This window comes from Xiphias gladius, chromosome 7 (assembly GCF_016859285.1).
Source record: "Xiphias gladius isolate SHS-SW01 ecotype Sanya breed wild chromosome 7, ASM1685928v1, whole genome shotgun sequence".
Taxonomy (NCBI): domain Eukaryota; kingdom Metazoa; phylum Chordata; class Actinopteri; order Istiophoriformes; family Xiphiidae; genus Xiphias; species Xiphias gladius.
Window position 1 is genome coordinate 14457608 of NC_053406.1, and position 21171 is coordinate 14478778.

At 40.3% G+C, this 21171-nt stretch overlaps 1 protein-coding gene across 2 annotated transcripts in view; it reads left to right on the forward strand.

Moving 5' to 3' along the window:
- Nucleotides 1-17013, forward strand: part of LOC120791688 (lissencephaly-1 homolog) — a 39219-nt gene extending 22206 nt beyond the window's left edge. For both annotated transcript variants that reach the window (XM_040130256.1, XM_040130257.1), the window contains exons 3-11: nucleotides 516-600; nucleotides 3557-3631; nucleotides 3931-4137; nucleotides 9240-9408; nucleotides 11178-11280; nucleotides 11441-11669; nucleotides 14007-14108; nucleotides 14247-14403; nucleotides 15560-17013. In XM_040130256.1, coding sequence (XP_039986190.1) covers nucleotides 516-600; nucleotides 3557-3631; nucleotides 3931-4137; nucleotides 9240-9408; nucleotides 11178-11280; nucleotides 11441-11669; nucleotides 14007-14108; nucleotides 14247-14403; nucleotides 15560-15633 — 1201 coding nt within the window. In that variant the 3' untranslated portion in view covers nucleotides 15634-17013. The remainder of the gene's footprint in view (nucleotides 1-515; nucleotides 601-3556; nucleotides 3632-3930; nucleotides 4138-9239; nucleotides 9409-11177; nucleotides 11281-11440; nucleotides 11670-14006; nucleotides 14109-14246; nucleotides 14404-15559) is intronic.
- Nucleotides 17014-21171: the final 4158 nt, after the last annotated feature.

Below are 21171 nucleotides of genomic sequence, written 5' to 3' on the forward strand. Positions count from 1 at the left end.
CTCGCCTTTTCCCGATATCTACACCATGGGGAGTCATCCCTTCCTATTATTTGCCCACAGCAACAAGAGCTCATTATAGAAGCCAGACAGATGTGTTCTCGATTTGTGTCAAATGGGTGTGTGTGTGTGTGTGTGTGTGTGTGTGTGTGTGTGTGTGTGTGTGTGTGTGTGTGTGTGTGTGTGTGTGTGTGTGTGTGTGTGTGTGTGTGTGTGAGAGAGAAAGCGAGTAGCAGACTGTCTGTCTGTGAATTGGTAAGGTTAGGGCTATGTGTCTGACTTTATGCATGCAACGCATTTCTATTATATAGCTAAAAGCTTGATAAAACAGTCTGTGTGAAAAGCATGTTAAATTTACATCTTTGTCTGACACGTTTCTTGAACATGCTCATTTTCTGTCTTTTGTTTTACAGTGTTGAATACAACTTCATTACTCATGTCATTTCTCTTGGCACTTTAACAACTATCTTGTCTGCTGATCAGGAGAACTAATTAAGGGTTCCCTTTGTCTGTTTCAGAAATCGAGCGATAGCCGATTATCTACGTTCCAATGGATACGAAGAGGCATATTCCACTTTCAAGAAGGAGGCGGAATTAGATAATGTAAGTAGATTAAGGACGGGCACATACATCCGCACAACCAATCAGACCAATTTATACAAACAATATGCCTTGATTTCCACTTTATTTCTCATTTGAGTCAACATGTTCACAAGTGTAACTGGGAGCACCTGCCTCCAATTATGGTGGTCTATCTGACTAAGGGGTCTTTGCTAAATGCTCCTGCTAACTTGTCATATTTATAAGTTTATACGTTTTTTCAACTTGTAAATATGACATTTACAATACACAGTGTATTGTAAATGTCATTGTGATGTAATGACATTGAAATGAAAATCTTCGAGATTGCAACTTTAAACCTCATGTTTATTCTATGTAATTTTTTTCATATATGATGTGCTGAAGTAAAGAGCCAAAATATGAATGAAAATGCACTGTTGTCACCACTGCCTGCACCCTGGAAATTAAAGCATAGAGGTGGGAATTTGAAGTATCTTAACATATTGTGCCCCTAAATTTGATTTAGGAGCTCCAGCACTCTTTGGCAGACTGTTAACTCATGTTCCTGTTTATCATGTTATTACTGAGTCATTTCAAGCCCTTTTCATCTATGACTTGTTTTATTTTCACTTTTTTGCTCTACCTCTCTGCAGCATCACTTCTTTCACCCTGCCTTCACATGACACCCCACCCCCTTGTCCTCTATGTTTTTATTCATTCTTCTTCCAGACGTTTTCTCTGCGGTAGCCCTGTGCAAGCAGGCTGAATAATAGATGTATGGCACAGAGGGATAGGTTCACCCTGTTTGATATTGCCGCTCAGCCAAACGCACACCTTGGCACGACCGTGCTAAACAACCAAGTGATTTTTAGCACCATTTCCCTGAGGCCACATTGTTAGGCAGTCATTGCCTAGTTGGTTTTCTATTTCTACTGAATGTGGATAGATTTTGTTCAGAGTGAATTAAATGTTCCTAACCTTGGCTCTTTGTGGCTATTTGAGTAGTAGTTTTTAAGTTTAATTCTATGTGAGGTGGTGTGCACTAGTAGGTTTTCATAGCAGGAATAATTCATAGAGGTCATGCTCTCGTTTTATATTGCCTTGTTAAAGAAAATGTACATACCTGTATGCACGCACACACACACACACACACACACACACACACACACACACACACACACACACACACACACACACACACACACAGACAACCACACCACACACACACACACACACACACACGCTTATTACCCATAGCCAATAGGCTGGCAGGCTGCAATGAAGTCTGGCACTTTGTGTGTTTCTGTGTCTCTCTCTGTCTCTTTGTGTGTGTGTGTGTGTGTGTGTGTGTGTGTGTGTGTGTGTGTGTGTGTGGATGTGTGTGGATGTGTGTGTGTGTGTGTGTGTGTGTGTGTGTGTGTGTGTGTGTGGATGTGTGTGTGTGGATGTAATGGGCAGAGTGTCCAGGCAGATGGCAGATTAGATGATGGCAGACTTGTCCAAACTGGGTTCCCTTCCCTCTCCCTCTGTTTTCTTTCTACTCCATTTCTCCCCAGTGCCTCAGTTCATGTCTTTGTCTTTTTATACACCTCATGTTATATACCAAGGAATCACCTTTTGTCATTGAGACGTGTTAAATATATGCATCGGTTTTGCTTGCGTCTCTCCACACCTCCAGGATGGTTGCTTTTGTTTCCAACCGAGGCTTTAGAAGCTAGTTGTGAAATTGGAGTGAAACACTAATTTTCTACCTCAATGACACTCATGGGTGTCTGTCAATGTGGGTTTTTGATGCTTTGATAGTTAGAAACAGCCTCAAAGCATGGATATACACCTAGTGCCACCAGAACTGTTGTACTGGGTGTAGTATAAGACTACAAAAGGCAAAATGTGATTTTATTTGACTATTTTTTGCCTTTTGTATTTTAATTACATTTAAGGAAAAGAAGGAGGTCCTTTTCGACGTTATAAAATGTTATAATTAAGTCATTATGTTTTTTAACATTAACAAGTCAGTTGAGGCTATAGACCTAAATAAAGCTAAATTGACTTTTTGGTTTTGTTGAGAATGTCAAATTGAATTGGCAGCAAATTTGGTAGGCAATTAATCGTTTAAATAATTTTTCCAAGTAGAAATTCCCTAAATTCCCGGATTCTGTTTTTTCAGATGTGGAGTTTTGCTGCTTTTCTTTTTCTTCAGTTATTTAAATATCATGGAATTAGGGCTGCAACTAATGATTATTAGTTTTATTAGTTTGGTCTGTAAAACATCAAAAAGAACAGTGATTAAATGCTCATCCCAGAATCTAGCAGCACCAGGTGATGTCATTAAATGCCTTGTTTTGTCTGATCAAAAGTCCAAAAACTAAATATATTCAGTTTATTATAATGCCAGACAAAAGAAAAGAAGCTAATTTTCCTATTTAAGAAGCTGGAACTGTCAGAATTTCATCTTTTTTGGGAAAATCATTCTGGCAGTAAGAAACAGATTGTGTGTGCCTTGAGGTCCATTATGTAAAAGGTAGCTGCCAGCTAGTGGTATTAGCCTGCAGGTGGAATCAGGCCTCTGTCTGCCAGGACTGCCACAAGTTAACTTCCACCACTACCTCCAGTACCGGGTGTGTGGCTGTAAGATGCCTAAGTCTTCCTTGTCTGCAGGAGATTAGCTTGTGTGAGAAGGATTAGGACTAGGGTGTGTGTTTGTGCGGGTGTGGGTGTGTGTTGGGTACAGTAGGTTGGCGGTGTCTGGCAGTCAGCGTTGGCCTGTGAGGGGTGTGTAAATAATTCCCTGTTCTTTCTTACTATAGCCAAAGACCTCAACATGCGCGCCCCGCCACACACACACACACACACACACACACACACACACACACACACACACACACACACACACACACACAGAGACTTCACAGATTATGCTGAGCCCACGACTTTGATTGGCTTTCTTCGCCTGTTTGCTGATATCCTTCTCTCCCCCCCAAAAAAAAAATCTCCACAGAATGAAGAATTGGATAAGAAGTATGCTGGCCTTTTGGAAAAAAAATGGACCTCAGTCATCAGATTACAAAAGAAGGTTTGTAGGTTTTTTTTTTTTTTTTTTTTTTCCCCCCCTCCTCAAAGAATGCTTGTGGGGATTGTAGTCTTGTGAATGGTTCATGACATTACTGCTGAGAAAACATTAACCTGACTGTTAATGTGTAATCATTAACTTACACAAACACAGACTCTAGCAAATTTTACACCCTTAAAAGCCTATGTTATTTGAATCTATGTATTTCCTCCCTGGTATAATTATCTAGACATGTGCATATTTCTATATACTTTACTTTCTGCCTCTACACTGTTAACTTGTACCTGTACCGCTCCGAACAGGTGATGGAACTTGAATCCAAACTGAATGAAGCTAAAGAGGAGATCACCCTGGGAGGGCCGGTCAGTCAGAAGCGCGATCCCAAAGAGTGGATCCCACGCCCACCAGAAAGGTACGCGCTGAGTGGCCACCGCAGTCCAGTCACCCGCGTCATCTTCCACCCAGTCTTCAGTGTCATGGTGTCAGCTTCTGAGGATGCCACAATAAAGGTCAGTGCTGCCGGATGGTGGAAATAGTGGTTTGACATTGGATTTGTTGCAGAGGATGTGTTCAAATGGGGTTTTGGAACTAATGTCCAAGGTCTGCAGGTTTCCCAAATAAAAGCTGCAGCATGTGATTTCACTGAATAGTTTATCCTCTTGGACTGAAGGTGTGTAAATAACTGAAATCACTTCTGAAGTCTGTAATAAAACCTGCAGGATTGTGCTCCTCCTTTGCACATGATCAGATAACCTTGATCTTTTCTTTGTATCTGTTGATGTTTGTTTCCAGTGTAACATATGTACAGTATGTACTTTCTGTACACTTCAAGACTTCCAAAGTCACACTAGATTATGGAAACTGATGATAACCCCACACAAGTCTTATGATTAGCATGTAGCCTTTCAGTTATTCAAGGATGAAAAGCAGCCGCCATGCTTATCTGATATCTTGGGTTTTAGGATATTATTCACTGTGGACATCTAAATCCTCAAATGATGCAGCATAACAGATTAAATTTTGTGTGACAATGATTAGGGAATAAGGACAAGATTATTTTTTTTCTGTTTTTGTTTCAAACTAATTTATAATTAAGTGAAATATTGTCAGCTAATATGTTGTCAGACATTAATGATGACGAGACAAAAGTATTGATGTCAAGCTGAGGTCACTGATGCCGTCATGTGTTGCAGAGCTGGTTCCTAGAACTAGGGATTCATAAGTGTTTAACTGCTGAGAACATAGATGTTGAGGCTAAGATTTTCTGAGACATCTGGCAGACGGGTTTGAGTGCCCTGGTGATTGATGCATAGATGAGTTGGGAAAACAGTTAGCAGGCAAACTGACTTCAATGCATTCTATTCAGTTTCCCTCATCTGTCTGATAAACGGACAAATTCTCTGTGGATCCTAATCTTTTTCAGCTAGAATACAGTGAGATTACATTCACTTTTGCCTTGTTCTCTCATAAAGAAACATAAGAAAAAAGAAGAAAACATCAACTGTCATCCTTGTTCAACACATCCAGCATGTGCTGTCATTTGTTTCAGGGAATGTTAACTGTGCTGGACTGGTTGCTGAAGTAACAACTTATCTTTGAATACAAAATATCATGTGACATTTCTGCCAGCCCACACGTTGTCACGTGACACTTTCACTTCCGTATAAGCTGAGCTTTGGTGTACAACATTTAGTCACACAAGACAAGGAAAAAGCATTCTGTAATGCTTATAGTCAGCTCTGACTGTTTCTCCTATTTCTACAAAACCCATTATTCAGCCTTCCATTCCCAGCTATGAGGGATAGTACAGCTTTGGTTCGACACCAGTATTATTTGAGTATGTTAATGTTTTCATTGAAGATGTTTGGACTAAAGTGGGCATTGTGAGAACTTTGTTAACATTGTATTGCATGTACAGTATGGTTTTCAAAGGCAAAAAACCTTAATAAAGATTTATCAACTGTCTGATTTTTAGGAAAGAGACTGCAGAGTCCTTTGCTTGTTTTCAAACCCCCTCCTCACATTACAATAATAGGATTCAGGTTTAAATCAATAGAGTGGTCTTTTTTAATTTAGTGCCAGCTTGGTGGCAGCTTGTGCTGTTGAATGCCACTCTTCTCTCCACCTACTTTCCATCTATTTTGCCTCGCTCTTCAGCATTTCCTCCTCTACTCTAACTCCTCTTCCTAGACATGTCCTGGATTACAAAAGTTTATCTCTCTCTGTCATCCGTGTATCCCTAGATTCCATATGTACACTTCATGGTGTGTCTCTGGGCTATTTTTGCAGCAGCTTATTTTCCTTGCCTCACTGCACAATGCCAATACTCTGCTGAGCTGTTTGTTCTGTGTGTTTTATTCATGAGGCAATAAGAGACACATGTACATCTCCTCCTTGGCTACACCCACACAGCAGGGACCCATCTCTACGTTTTGGCATGTTCTTCCTCTTCCAACCTCACTTCTCCTCCCTTCCTCCCTCTGCACCCCACTTTCTAGCATCCTGCCTCATTTATCTTCCACCTAACGCTTCAGCTGCCCCACCATGACTGCCCACCATCAGAGCCATCCATCCCTTAGGGGGAGGCCGGCCTGGGCCCAAATCTAAAATTCAGCCCTGCTTTCTTGCACCTCTTTCCTGGCTGCCTCGTCTCTGCGGCCTGGCCTGACTCCCCCTGTGTCCTACTTTTTTTCTCCTGAACAGCTCCATTAAATTTTTAACTGGGGAATAGACCTTTTTCTCTTTACACTGAGTAGCACAGACTGAGAAGTTCCAGCTCTTCCTAGTGCCTGATAATCAGACTGAACGACCGTTTTGTTTCATGTCTTTCAGTCAGCCTGACTTTGTGTTCAAGTTAGTAGATTTTTTGTTAAGAGGTTAGGTGTTTTGTTTTGTTTGCCCTAACCAATCAGTAGCAATTGAAATATTCATCCTGCCACTGTTATTTTAAGACGTTACAGAAGTTGCGGTAGCGAACCATTAAAACAGTTAATATCAGAAACAGTTAATCGATCATATGACTAGTCAATCAACATAAAATTAATCTATTAAACTTTGTGATACTTAGAGCAGCAATGATTAGTTGATTAATCGATTTTAAAAGAAAATTAATCTATACTAACTATATTGACAAAAAAATGATAATTTTAGTAATTTTCCAAACAAAAATGCCCAACACCTCCAGCTTCTCAAATGTGATGACTTTTCTTTGTCATGTATTACAGTAAATTGAATGTCTTTTGGATGTTGGACGGTTAGTCGGACAAAACAAGCTTATTAAAGACACCACCTCGGGCTCTGAGAAATTCATAAATCCCATTTTTCCCTATTTTTAATAGAGTAAACAATTAATTGCAGAAATACCCAACATTCGCTAGCTTCAGCATCTTGCTAGTAAGGATTTGATGCTTTTCTTTGTCTATTTGTTCTTTTGTTTTTCTTTCTACAGTAAATTAAGTATTTTCTGGTTTTTAAGTCGGACAAAACAAGCAATGAGAAGATGTCACCAAATTGTGAGGCATTTTTTTAATGGGTTGTGGGGTTTTTTTTGTTTTGTTTTGTTTTTTTTCAATTTAATGTTTAATAGACCAAACGTTTAATCGAATAAACAAAAATAATTGCCATTAATGGATAATTAAAATATTCATTCAATATCTATATTCATTCAGCATTTTCTGAAATTAGCTAATTGGTTGAGGCATTAGATGAAAAGATTGATAAAACTCTAAGGTCTGTACGGTAAATATGTAGCTGGAACCGGCAGGTAGCTTAGCATAAAGACTGGAAACAGGGACTGACAGCTAGCCTGGCTTTGTCGAAAGGTAAGTCTTTCTACCATGAACTCTAAAGCTCACTTATTAACATGTTTGTGTGTGGTTTATTTAATCTGTACAAAAACTGAAAAGTTAAAGCAGAAATTCATTGTTTTATACAGGGTTACTTACTACAGCTTGTCACTATTTTTGTAGCTTCTTGATGTAGCTCATGGATGTATTAAGCTACCTACATAGCGAGTGATACAGGAAGATGACTTTTATATTGTCAGTCCCACCTACAAAAGCTCTGATTGGTCAGTTGTTTCTCTAACTTCTTTAAACAGCTGTTAGGGGGCAAATTATTAGACCTGTGTAAATAGCTGAACAAATTGGAGAAGCAAAATCAGGAACCAGGCTAATGTCTTATTCACTGAATACGTCATCAGCATGTAATGTGTGAAGTATCCTAAGGTTTTGTTGCCTATCGCCAAACCATTCTCCTTTTTTGCCCTTACTCTTCTTACTGACTCCTCTTTGTCATCCCTCACTGTTAGTTTTGCCATTCTCTGGCCCTCGGGCTCCCTCTCTGTTTCCTTGCTGTCTCTCCTCTGCTAACGTTGCGGATCTTTGGACAGCAGATGTTACCTTGAGCTCAGCTCTAACCTTTCACAATATGTAAATTAGCAGGTCCTGAGCTGTACTCCCTCAGACATGGCAACCAGCGGCTAGGTTAATTTAAACAAGGCCATGGAGCTTGCGTGTCAGCTTACCCATTGCTTACTTCATTAAAGGGACATACAAAGAAAGTCTTGGTATTACTTTTGGTCTTTGAATGACAAAGATTGACAAAGAGGCATTTTCTCTGAGAGAATGAAAACTGTTTATCATCGTGAAATAGGGTTAAGTTTTTTGGCAGGTGCTTAAATAATGTCCTGGAGAAGTTCCAGAATGAGAATCATAAGTCTTAGCATTGAGTTACAGGTAGTTAATGGGTTACGTGTGGTTTGGATATTGCTGCTGCTGCTGCTGAATACTGTTAATATGCCTGTAGACTGGTAGACCAGGTGTACCTCCAAACACATTAACTGCATTGATCTTCTCCATGATAAATCCCCCAGTGTACATTGTACCTAAAGGCCATCTGCACTGTCTGTAGCTTCTTTTGGGGTAGGGGGGAGGAGAGGGTGGGGTTCTCCTGTCAACGTCTGCCCAAAATCCCCCACCCCAGAGAGGAACCAAGGAGGGTTTATCCCTCCGTGACAAAGCGTCTGTCCGCTTGAAAGCCAGAGACGCAACAGCTTTCTCAAGCTAGAAAATCAGGCTTACTACTGTTCACCCCATATTCTGTCTTTACTCCAACTGGCTTCGCTGTACTCAGCACAATAAACCGTCTCTTGGCTTTTATCAGGCCTAACTGTAACCTTAATCAGCATCTTGTCACATGTATCCCTGCCATTAGCAACACTAATGCATCATGGATTCTGTAATTCAATACACAAAGGGTGTGTGAGGCCTGTATGAGCTCGAATGTAATGGCAATGTGTTGTCTTTTTTTGTAATAATTCTGCCATCAGTACATCTTATTGTTAGGACTAAAATGTAACTTCCCTTGGCAGCTTGCCTCTGTCTCATCAGCTTGTTTTGGCTTCTGGGCTGCTCAGCTGAGACATGAAGTGACTTGGGGTCACAGATGATCTGACATTTTGGGGCTTTCCTGGGGTCTGGAAAAGGATTGAGTCTGAAGTGAATAACATACTCATGTTTCTCAGTGATATCCTGACTGTGGTTAGGTGTGTCTGTCAGCAACATTTTTAGGTACCTCTCAATATAATGTGTGAATATGCTCTGTTCTTCAGGTGTGGGACTATGAAACGGGAGACTTTGAACGCACACTGAAAGGCCACACAGATTCTGTGCAGGACATTTCTTTTGACCAGACTGGCAAACTGTTAGCATCTTGCTCTGCAGACATGACTATCAAGCTGTGGGATTTCCAAGGCTTTGAGTGCATCAGGACCATGCATGGTAAGAAGATAAACTGTTTATTTCTTGGAGGGAAGAGAAGAAGAAAAAAATCTGATGCTGATGAATTTGTGCTGAATTTTTTTTTTCTTTTTCTTTTTTTCTTTTTTCTCCTCTCCCCCTTCGATGGCAGAAATTTGCCGACGTGCAATACAGCTCCTATGCTTTGTTATGGTTTACACATCATAGCTGTATAAATGAGCTTGTGACTGTTCACAGGGCTCAGGTGGTGCAGATGCTGTTCGTTATCACATTTGATGCTCCCGATGAGCCTCAATCTGCTCCAGTCTACTGCACCCTATGCTGAGATCTACGACCAGCTCTGACAAATGGACTGTTTTAGCCATCTTGTTTGTCTTAGTACCCACAGTACTTCCCACGACAGTGTACTCTTACAGGCTCTTTGAGCCATCTCTTCTTAAAATGTAATCATTTACAATTATTTAAATGGTAAAGAATTGGTTCAGGTTTTTAATATTCTTTTTCTCATCTGAGAATGTACTCCATCATTAGTCCTGTAATCACTGAAGCAGTCCTTAGGCATACACCCCCTCTTTTAGACCCTAATTGCCAAGTAAATGATGGCAGCTTAGTCTACATGTACCCTCAGGCCCTAATGATGTTAGGTACCACCATATGAATAATTTTTATTTCCTTGTCGGAATTGAGAGAAGCCCCCCCACCCACAAGCCAGCAGCCGTGCAAACAATATGAAGCTTCAGCATCACAAATTTTGTTATCCTCTTCACAAGTCTGCTAGAAGTGCCCATTAATGTCTGCCTGTGAAGCAGACATGAATGAATATTGATGAATTAAATAAGCCTACTTAGCGAACACAAAGAGCTCTGGCATTCTTAAATTTATGCTGGAGTTGTAAATCCTGCATTTTGTGCAAGTGAGCAACAGATTTCACTGGTGGCCTATGTTTGTTGTTGAAACTGAGGGTGTGAGCTGCTGGCACACTTCTTCAAACAGATGAGCTGCGTTCAAACTGTGCAGAAAAACATATAAATGCAGAGATTACTGTCTAAAACCTTCTAATAAACTGAGCCCACTCTCTTGATTTGTTCCCCACCATTTCCCCTCCATCCTTCTTTTTACCCCCGTCTCCATTCACTTTTAATTCATCTACTCAACCTTTTCTCCTTTTCTTCCATCCATTCCTCCTTTTTACACATCTTTAAAAAAAAAAAAAAAAAAAACCCAACTGGTGAAGTAGATTAGTGCCGATTTGGACAGCAGTTTAATTATCCTCTTCAGCACCAGATAGCACTTTTCTGTGTAGCTGCCACCCATTATTATAGCCTGATGGCATGTGTACGCGCGCGCACCCACACAAACACACACACAGCTAAGCTGGCCTTTTAGAGTATACTTAGTGTTGTCTTCATCTGTTTAGCAGCTTAAATATGGCCCAGCGTCTAGGTAATTAGGCATCTCTTATTCTCTGTGGAACAGAGTAAGCCCCAGCAAATTGGCTGCCTCGCTTGTCATTTAATTGGCTAATTACGACCAAACCCATCGTTTTCTGGTGCTGTTGGTGGCTGAAGATGTGATTTTATTTTTTTTTTAAAGGAAAATCACTGCTAAATTTTGAGTATGATTCCTCTGGTTAAAGTAAAGATTAAAGGGATCATGTGTTGCCATCTCAAATGATAAAATTGCATTTGACACCAGCTTTAAATGTTACGTTGGGTTGTTTTGCTAAGAAAGCTTCTATAATGGTCTCTGGCTGTAACTGAGATCTTATTTTTGTCTTTTCTGTTTTTCAGGCCATGACCACAATGTTTCGTCTGTAGCCATTATGCCCAATGGAGATCACATCGTTTCTGCCTCAAGGGACAAAACCATAAAAATGTGGGAGGTGGCAACTGGGTATGCAAAATTCAAAGACACCTTTAAACAATCCTCAAAACCAGTATTTTGTTTGTTTGTTTTAATTTTTTTGTTTGTTTGTTTAAGGATGATATTGTTTTTCATAAATCACATCTGCTCCGACAACCTGATAACTCCTTTATTGTCATTTGCCTGTCAGCTACTGTGTGAAGACCTTCACGGGCCACAGGGAGTGGGTCCGTATGGTGCGGCCCAACCAGGACGGCACACTGATTGCCAGCTGTTCCAACGACCAGACAGTGCGTGTGTGGGTCGTGGCCACCAAAGAGTGCAAGGCTGAACTGCGGGAGCATGAACACGTGGTGGAGTGCATCTCCTGGGCACCAGAGAGCGCCTACCCCACCATCCTAGAGGCCACAGGCTCTGAGGTAAAGAACGGATCAGACCTTTTCTCATGTAGTCTTCAATGTGAGGATTTTTTCCTCCCTTTTTAGTAATTGGACAAGTAGCTCAGAGGTCAACTCACTTTGTATTTGATGGCATCTGTTTGGTATTAGGTGGCGTCCAGTTTGATTGATCATGAAGCACAGCAGAGAGTAGATTACAGTATTGCAAGGCACCATTGTTATCAGCCATTATCTGCCCTTGTTTTTTTTCCCCTCACTGTATTTTGGGGGCCAGCCTTTATTTGTTTTTGCTGTCGACCACGCCCCCGGCCATTATATGGGACCCGTCTTTTAATTGAAAACCAGTTTTATGGAAAAGGAGGAAATATGGTATATAACCCAATAAAGTCAGTTCTGAGTCAGTGGGCAGCCATTACTTTTTTGTCACTGATGCTGCTTTTCAGTAGCTTGTGCCTAAGGACACCGTGATACCGGTTTTTTGGTAGTTGGTACCAATAACATTGAAATTCTTTGATTCTCGATACCAAATTCGAAATACCACAGCAAAAAAATAGAAAAAAACAACAAAGGCTGCTGCACACATAGTGTGCTAACACATGCGCACGCGCGCATGCACACACACACCCACCCCTATGCAGTGTGCGAGCAGTAGTTTATATTGAATAAAAAAAGTGACAAACCATTAGTGTGAAAATATTCATTTAAAAAGCCAATTTTATATTTTGACAGACTGAACGGTCATGAGGGTCCCCTACTAATGTTGTGAGCGACCAGCTCACGTTATGAGCTGTCGCTACATTAGCCTAAACAAGATAACATTATCCTAGATAACATTATCCAAGATAACATTATCCTTTGTGGAAGTGTGTGTGGAGCTTTGGCACAACAGATGTCAGCTGTCACTATTCGCAAACAATAATGGTAACATTTCAGGATATGAATATTTTGATGACACGTTAATATAAAGTTAACAATTGAAACTCACTCACCCTGTATTCTGTGTACAGACCTGTATGCCTCACTTTGAGGTGCTTAGAAAGGTTTAGGTGTTTCCTCCTGTCTGTTTAAATGCTCTGTGGCACAGTTTGCATAATGACTTCTGGTTGTCTACAATTTTTCCCTGATGATCCACGTCAAATGCAAAATATGTCCACACAAACCCGTTTTGGTGTCACTGCTCAGACCGACGGCCATGTGAACAGACCAACTGGAAATGAAATGAAATGAAGTGCATGTGCGTGCATATACAGAGCATGGCCTAGGGTCAGCTCACACTCCTTCCTCATGCCTTGTGATCTCGAGTGTGTCCAATTGTAGCCTTGTCAGATTAAAGCAATATTTTCCCTCATAGCAGTTGTCCCAGTCTAACCTGTGTGTGATGAAAAACAGTCTTTACTTGCGTGGAAGCTGATTTTTGGTGTTGGTTGTTTTTATATCTTAACTGGGGTAAAACATGCACAGAAGTTACACATCCCTGCCAGTTGAATGGACTGATGGAGTTGTTGACTTTCGACAGACCTGAACTCTCAGAGACAGCTGTTGTCTCACAGATGTTTGAGTGTGTTCTCAATCTAGTTGTCAGCAATATAACACTCAGTCACCCTGAGGTATTTTATTTGGGATGTTCTGCTGCTCTATATGTTCTTGTACAGTGATCTTTCTTCTCCGATCTTTTAAACTACAACATTGAAACAGACCAAAGCAGTGAAACACTTCTGGTTATTGCTTAGATGCACCTGCCAGCCTGTTTGAACACAATCTCCACTGATGAATTTAAAACTGTTGTAATGACTGTTGAGTCCATTGTGCCAGACACAGCTTTAAACATTGCTGTTATTGTGTTAACAACACTCCTGGTTAATGTAGCAGTTTATGAGTTTATTTAACTGAATCTCTTTCTTTCCACATAGTGTTGGATGGGGAGGGGTTTTAAAGTGTATTTTATTTTACTTTATTTTTTTATATAAATAAAATGTCTTCGACTGCCCTTTTAAAATTTCAGCATAAATAAAATGTATTATTATTATTATTATTATTGTTGTTTATTATTATTGTTTTTATTCCAGTGAAACAGGAATTGATGCAAAGCCGCATTACAGTTCTTTAAAAATTAGATATACTTAATTAAGTAGATTTAAAAAAAAAAATGATTTATAAAAATAATTAGTAATTTGATACTGCTTTAAAAATAGGCTGACAATTCTGAGACTTGATGTTTCTGACAAAAATCCATCTATTCAGATAAATTTATATTATTGTCTGTGTTCTGTGCTTGACCATAAAATGTTTTCTTCAAAACTAGAAAAAATGAACTATACTTGTGCTGCATTAGTTTTGCGTCTCTTTGTGCCTAACCAGATCAAGAAGAGTGGTAAGCCAGGCCCCTTCCTGCTGTCTGGCTCCAGAGACAAAACCATCAAGATGTGGGATGTCAGCACCGGCATGTGCCTTATGACACTGGTGAGTGCGATCTTAAGCTAATAGCCTTTTTTTTATTTGTGTGTATATTTAAATGTCTAGACTGAAAACATTTTGCTCTTTGAGTGAGATGAAGTGGGTTGCGACTGGTGTCTTTAGCAGCATCTGTCTGTCTCACAGGTTGGCCATGACAACTGGGTGCGTGGGATCCTCTTCCACCCAGGAGGCAAGTTCATTGTGACCTGTGCAGATGACAAGACCTTAAGGATCTGGGACTACAAGAACAAGCGCTGCATGAAAACCCTGTGTGCCCACGAACACTTCGTTACCTCTCTGGGTAAGCAGCCTCTCCTCCCAATAAAGGTTTCGTCCTTGTTATTGTTTTACAAGTTGGTCCCTTGAGGTGCAGCAGAAAACCTCTCTATTCAACCCTCATGGGATAGTGGAGCTGGGCTCACAAATACCTGCTTCAGAGGAAGCTTCTCCACCGGCAGTGTGTTGAGCATCACGAGGCTTGCTGGCAGCAGGGGTTTAAGAAATAGACAAGCGCTCCAGGATTTTCCCACCTCCCCCTCCTCGTATCTGTGGCTTTTCAGCAGATCAATGCTTGAGAACTCTCTTGAGGAGCTCTTCAGCCAACTTTTCCTTGGCAAGCCGTTTGAAACCCAGTCCTCTTAAATCCTGCTTCAGCCAAAGAGGATATTGCTGTGAGCTATTGATGTGATGAATGTTTGAGCGGTGTGGAAAAGACAAAGCACCTTTGTTTGAAATCACTGGGGAAACAGAAAAAAAAAAAAAAATACCCCCCCCTTCTAAAAAGTATTGCCCTGTCTGTATGTATAATACAATACCAAGTGCTTTCCCCCAAATGTGTTTTTGCTGATTTATGTTTGGGAGAGGGGATTAATTTGTTTGGCTTTTCCCTAACCAGTCAGTAGTTAGTGATTTATCAGTGCCACTGACATCATTTTCACTCGACACAATGTTGTTTTTCATGACGATTGGAGGAATACGCAGATTTACAAGTTGTTACATCTATAAGTCAAGTTTGATATGGTGACCGTAGCATGGGGTCATAAATTTAGTTGGACTTAACCCAGTTGGCTCCATATAGGACACGATCGTAACTCCTGTTACAGGGAACAGTGCGTGTCTATGTCTGCTCTTGTTAACTCAAATAGAATCAGCATGTGTACGGCAGCCCGAACACCTGACAGTCATGACACTGGAAAGCTGGCTGTTTCATGGACAGGTCAGGGTACCAAACTGGAACTTGTCTATCGATTATTTATAAATATGTCTTTATTTTTCTATCTACTGAATCTACACTTCAGCCGCCCTCTCTGTGCTCCATTCAGAGGCATGTTTTATTATTGCGCTGGAAATTTGTTGGCAGCAGTTGTGTTGCGTTCATCTTTAGTACTTGTCATTGTAAGCAGAGTTTATTTCCTCTCTTGTGCTTTGTCCTGATCATCTTTTTGTTTCTTCTACAGATTTCCACAAGGCTGCTCCCTACGTCGTCACCGGGAGCGTAGATCAAACAGTAAAAGTGTGGGAGTGCCGCTGATCTGGACCTTGGAGGATTGGACCACCACCCCAATTACCCAGGCACTCCTCTGGATCCCACCTCCCCTCCTGCCATCCCACCTCCTGTTTCATTCCACCCCCACCCCCCCCTAACATAAAATCTCACCCACACATCTTCATCTCCTCCGGCTGTAATTGCCACCATGGTTATTTACCCATCGCGCTCTCTGGTCCAATAACTTTTGTCCTTCTATGTAAATTATTCCTGGATGTAGATCGAGCTATTAAATGTTACACAAAAAAGTATTCTTGCATGGTAATCCAAAATTGTATACTGTAAATTTACATAACATTGTCTAGAAGTACCATAGGTTTAACATGGGGCTGGCCGTCTGTCACGCAGCCTTACCGACCAACCGAAGGCAGATGTTTTTGACTGGGTGTAAAATGTAGGGCACTAAAAACCAATAATTTAAGAAATGACAGTGTCTTTATGTGTAAGATTTATTTTTGTCTATTTTTTTATTTAGAATTTTTTTTCTGTTATTTCTCTCCTTCACTGTCGTAGTCTGTTGGTGCCTAGCTTGGTGAAACTCCCGAGAGATAAGGCAGGAAAAGCATATATGACGCGTCAAGATACGATTGTCTGTGGGGCTTTGTTATTGAAATAATCTGTAGCTTTATAACGTCACTTTTCAAGTGTGCATACCATTTCTCTTCATGTGGAACTAGGTAATATTTTAATGGCTGTATATACGAATGTTTCAAACTGTTGTCCTTGGACCTCGGGGGCTTACAAACAGCTTTGTACTCTTGTCATGGTGGCACATGAACCACTGCTAGGCTTTAGATAAATTATCGCATTTAATGAATCTGCAGCAAAGAATAAAAAGTTGAAATCTTTGAAAGTGGCTTTGTCTATAACTGAACAAAGTTTTTCACAAGAAGCCCAGTGTAGCGAGCAAGTTTGTGTGGCTTTTGCTGTCAGTAAACTCCCTGGGTCACAACAGCACCTGAGCAGAGTTCAGGGATTACACCTGTTTAATCTCAAGCACTTGATAAAGGCCTGGGGCGTGTCTCCCTTTACGAGACGATCTCCTGTGACCTTGCGTGTCAGACTTTTGATGGACTAAACCCTCTGTCCACTTCTAGTCCCCTGTCCAGGCAATCTCGGCGGGGATTGGTGTACCAAACGAATTATGTAAAGTCAGAGAATGCTCAGCTGACCCATGGCACCTCGGAAAGCTACATACAGAAACCTCGTGTGAAATAAACTTGCTAAAGAGAAAACAAAGGCATGACGAGGAGTCAAAGTGAGCCCCCCGGGTTTGTTTTCTGGGATGTGCAAAGATCTCTTAATTTCTGAGGGGTGAATTATATGTTCTGCATAATAAAAATGGTTTTGAGTATAAAAAAAAAATAAATGAATAAAAAAAAATAAATCAGTTTTCTGTGAAAATATGAAATGTAAATTTAGCTTGTTATTAAGAGATTTGGCAATTTTGTAGTATCACACTAAAGGATGAACTGGATGGGAATTTATGATTGGTGAGGAAACGCTAGCAGCAGGCGTGTTCAGTGATCTGCTGATGCTGATTTTCCTGTAGAGGGGTCTGATGCTGAGTTTTATTGTGAAGAGCTCCTAGCTGTAAAAGGCGGTGCAGCCCCTGAATCAGATAGAGGGGGGAGAGTGCTAAAGCCTGAGCAACGAGGATCTCTGCAGACAAAACCCACAGACCACCTCACACATGCGCAAAAGGTCTTCTGAGTGGCTTTCCTCAAATGTTAAGCCGTTGATCTTTGTGGAGCTGTAACTGTAAAGCAGGGTGATCTTCGGGAAAGACTGGGAGATATCTGTAAACCAGTCCATGCTGTAGAAACAACCATTCCACTCCGCTTCGAGGACCAAAAAAAATAAATAAAAATAAAAAAATAATGGACCATCTTGCTTCTAACTGTAGCAGGCAAGGTGATTCATTAATCTTGCACATCCCTGTTTTCATTAAATCTTTGGTCCTTTTAATGATGATCAAAGACGACATTAAAATTTAATGATGTTGCTAAATGCATAAACCTATCATTTCTGATTAGCCTTTTTCATTCCAATACAGTTCTTGGCTAATAAAGAATTCCACTGCTTAACTGATCTTCTTATCTTAGCTTCTTTGCCCAGTTTTCCTCTTCCTGTGTGTACTGGATGTGGTGATCTGCTGCTCAAGCTCCTGCTAGTGGCCACTGAGCCTAATGTGACCTGTTGACGTAGCACTGCTGCATGTAAATCAGCACCAGAGGCAGAGCTGTCAGAACAGTTTTTGTTTTTTTTTGGTTATTGTTTTTGTTTTTTTGTTTTCTTTAAAAAAAAAAAAAAAAAAAAAAGCTTAAAATACTGGAGCCTTCTCATCAGAGACCAGTTGGATTGAATAATGAGGTGAGAAGCTGTGTTTAAAGTAGCTTGACATTTTGGGAAATATTTGCTCTTCTGGGGGGAGAGTTAGATGAGAATGTCATACGACCCATGTTTGTGCTGTAAATACGAAGATACAGCTTCATATTTACACAATTAAATACGTTTTATTGGGGTTGGATACTCCAAAAGTGCAATTATAATATTTTTGAAGATACTCTGTATTTTCCGTATAGTTTTAAAAGAGTTTTGCAAAAACAAATGTCAAGTCTAGAAGGGCAGTAGTAAACACTGGTAGTCTTTTTAGAATAGCCAAGTAAAATCAAAACATTTGCAAATAATAATCTTTGGGTCTGTACATTCAGATATTCCATGATAGACATTATACACGACAGAGAGCTTCAAGTTGTGCTCGTAAGGTTGAAAATGCGGTGAGATTGTTTTTTTGTTTTTTTTAAGAAAGTACAGTTGATAAACCAGAAATTGTTCACACGACAACGGCTTGTATTGGGTGGTGCTGCCTTCAGGCAATGTCGGCAAAATGGGAAGAACGTGGAAAACACCCATTATTCCGACTTGGGAGCGTTCACACGTTGCTCTGAAGGATTTAGCCCTAACGCTAACCTTGTAAACGCAGCAGATAAACAGCCTAAATCAGCTAGTTTTGAATCGTTACGTATTTTCAGCAGTGTTTTAACACCAAGCGAAAACCTATAAAATGAACTGAATGGATTGTATGGGCCAGCGGTGGTGCATTTGCAGCCATTCTGCCGACGGTCTGTTGACATGTCTGTAGTTTCTTTTCATCAAGTGGAAGATATCGCTGTTGTTGTCAGAACATCTGACTCCTATCTCCCTACTCCTAATTACATGGAGGCTGATGTGGCTTTTTTCTTTTTTTTTCCCCCACTCAGCAGCTCAAAATTACAGTTAAAGCAATATCACGTGAATGCGCCATGCGTGTCAGTAACTTGCTGGATTCCCCCCCTGGTTGCCTGGCAACTGCTCTCTGCCAGGCTAGCTGTTTCCATCCGTTTCCAGTCTTTATGCAAAGCTAAGCTAAACCGGCTATCCATCTTCTCATCTAACTCTCGGCAAGAAAGTGAAGGGGCTAATTTGCCAAAATGTCAAGCTATTCCTTTCACATTCGACTGTGTCATTGGTTGAGTTCAGACAGCTCCGTTCTTTGGTTGTAGAAAGGCTGGTTTTGTTGTGTGTGTGATGCTATTTGAAGGAGTTTTACCACCTCCGTCTTCTGTAAATGCAGTGGGATTGTGGCAGACTAGGATGTCCCAAAAGAGAAAACCCTCTCTGTCAGGGAATATTACTGATGCCTCCCTTGGGTGTGCCCCCCTCCCTGCCTGCCCCATACAAAGGTTTTATTCTTATTATTTTTTTTCTACAAGCTGTTTTCTCTCGGATGGAAAATCAGCTAATTTTGTAGTACTATTTGCATGGCCAACGAATATGCCACTGTGTTAAATGTTCTAGCTGAAGCCAAAAATGGAGACTTTTTGTCGGTACAATCTGGTTTATCTTAAGAAATCTGTCTTCTTTTGGTGGTCCAACACTGTTTGACCAACTTTTAAAAAAAAAAAGGATGCTTGTCTCCTCAGGATCACGCTATGACATGCCAGACCATAAAATGTAAATTAAAAACTTCTTCACCTTCCTTGGTTTTACTCAAGGAAGGTGGTTAATCAAAGGTCAGGACGATGTGTGTTCTGTTTCTTTTGTAAGAAAAAGCAGATAAAAGCTACAACACGGCAGCTGGTGTTGTATGCAGGTGTGCACTCAGTTGAAGAAAATCCCCTTTTGCCATTCGCAGGTCCCAAGCAATCCCTGTGCTGCACTGGTGTGGTGTGTGTGAAGGGACTGACAGACAGGTTTTGACTGTCTGTAGGTCGTTTCCTCTGGCCTCAAGTCCACCTGTTCTCTGTAACCTGCCCGTGAACCACATCCGAGGGCTTCAGACTGCACAACAAGCTCCTACAGGAGAGCTCATGATGTTTTCACCACTATGGTCTCACTCTTCACTCAGCAAACTGTTAACAATATACCTGGATGTCATTATTGTTTGCAATATAATAAAAGAAGTAAAATCTGCATTCGTGTTTCCGGCTCATTTGTTTTGAACTGTCAGGTACTATACTGACGACCAGTATATTTTAAATAATAGTATATTTGTACAAACATGAGTTAAATTTAAATTTTGCTTGTGTGAGTTGCATTGAGGTGTATGGTCATATATGTAGATAATGTAGATATATGTAGATATAAACCATGTGTGAAAATAGAGATATGGCTCAGAGGCCATAGGTCAAAGGTCCTCAGAAGGGGTCTTGCAGTTCCCAAAGGCAGGTAATGCTTTGTAACTAAAACCATATGTGAGTGACAGTTTTTAGGAAAACAACTGTCCTATTTAAGAGTCGGTGACCAAGGCTGAATTTCAGAGTGGTTCATCGGCTTCACACCCTCTCACAAGCAGATCTGCAGATGCTTGACTTGACGCTGTTCTTCTTTGTAATAAACCTTTATATGCAATCAAGACAGTGTCAGCGGAGTCTCCTTCATCCTCTTCACATCATCAACACCATCAAATAAACTACAGCAGTCCATTTGTCAAATTACGATTGACAGTTACAATTATTTCCAGTAAAATCATAACATCTATAAAGATTAAATAAATGACAAAGAGTTGACCGACATATCCAGAATCTTTTTTTAAATAATAATTGTTTTATTGTATTTTTTCCTAAAACCTCCCAAAACAATGTAAAAGCTTATATAGGGAAATAAAATAAAAAATAACAATGAAGAGTAAAGTAAAGTAAAGAAAAAACTGAAAACAAAAAAGTGGCAGATTGACTTTAAAATGTGCAATCCCAACATTTGTTATGTGACTGTTTTTATGTTAATTTAGCGAGTTTTACAAAAGTGTAAAGTCTTGAATGGAAATATTAAACATATGTTGGGTTTTGTTTTTAGAAATGGACTTTTGTGACGAAACACTTTTACAATAAAATTAATCTTTACATTCAATATATACAATGATATCTTAAACAGGCAGCTTTGATTAGTGCTTATGATGTTGGGAATTCAGTAAAATAACGTTTGTAAGTTGAACAACTGCAACTTTTTTACATGGGGAAACGTCTTTTCATGACGTAATAA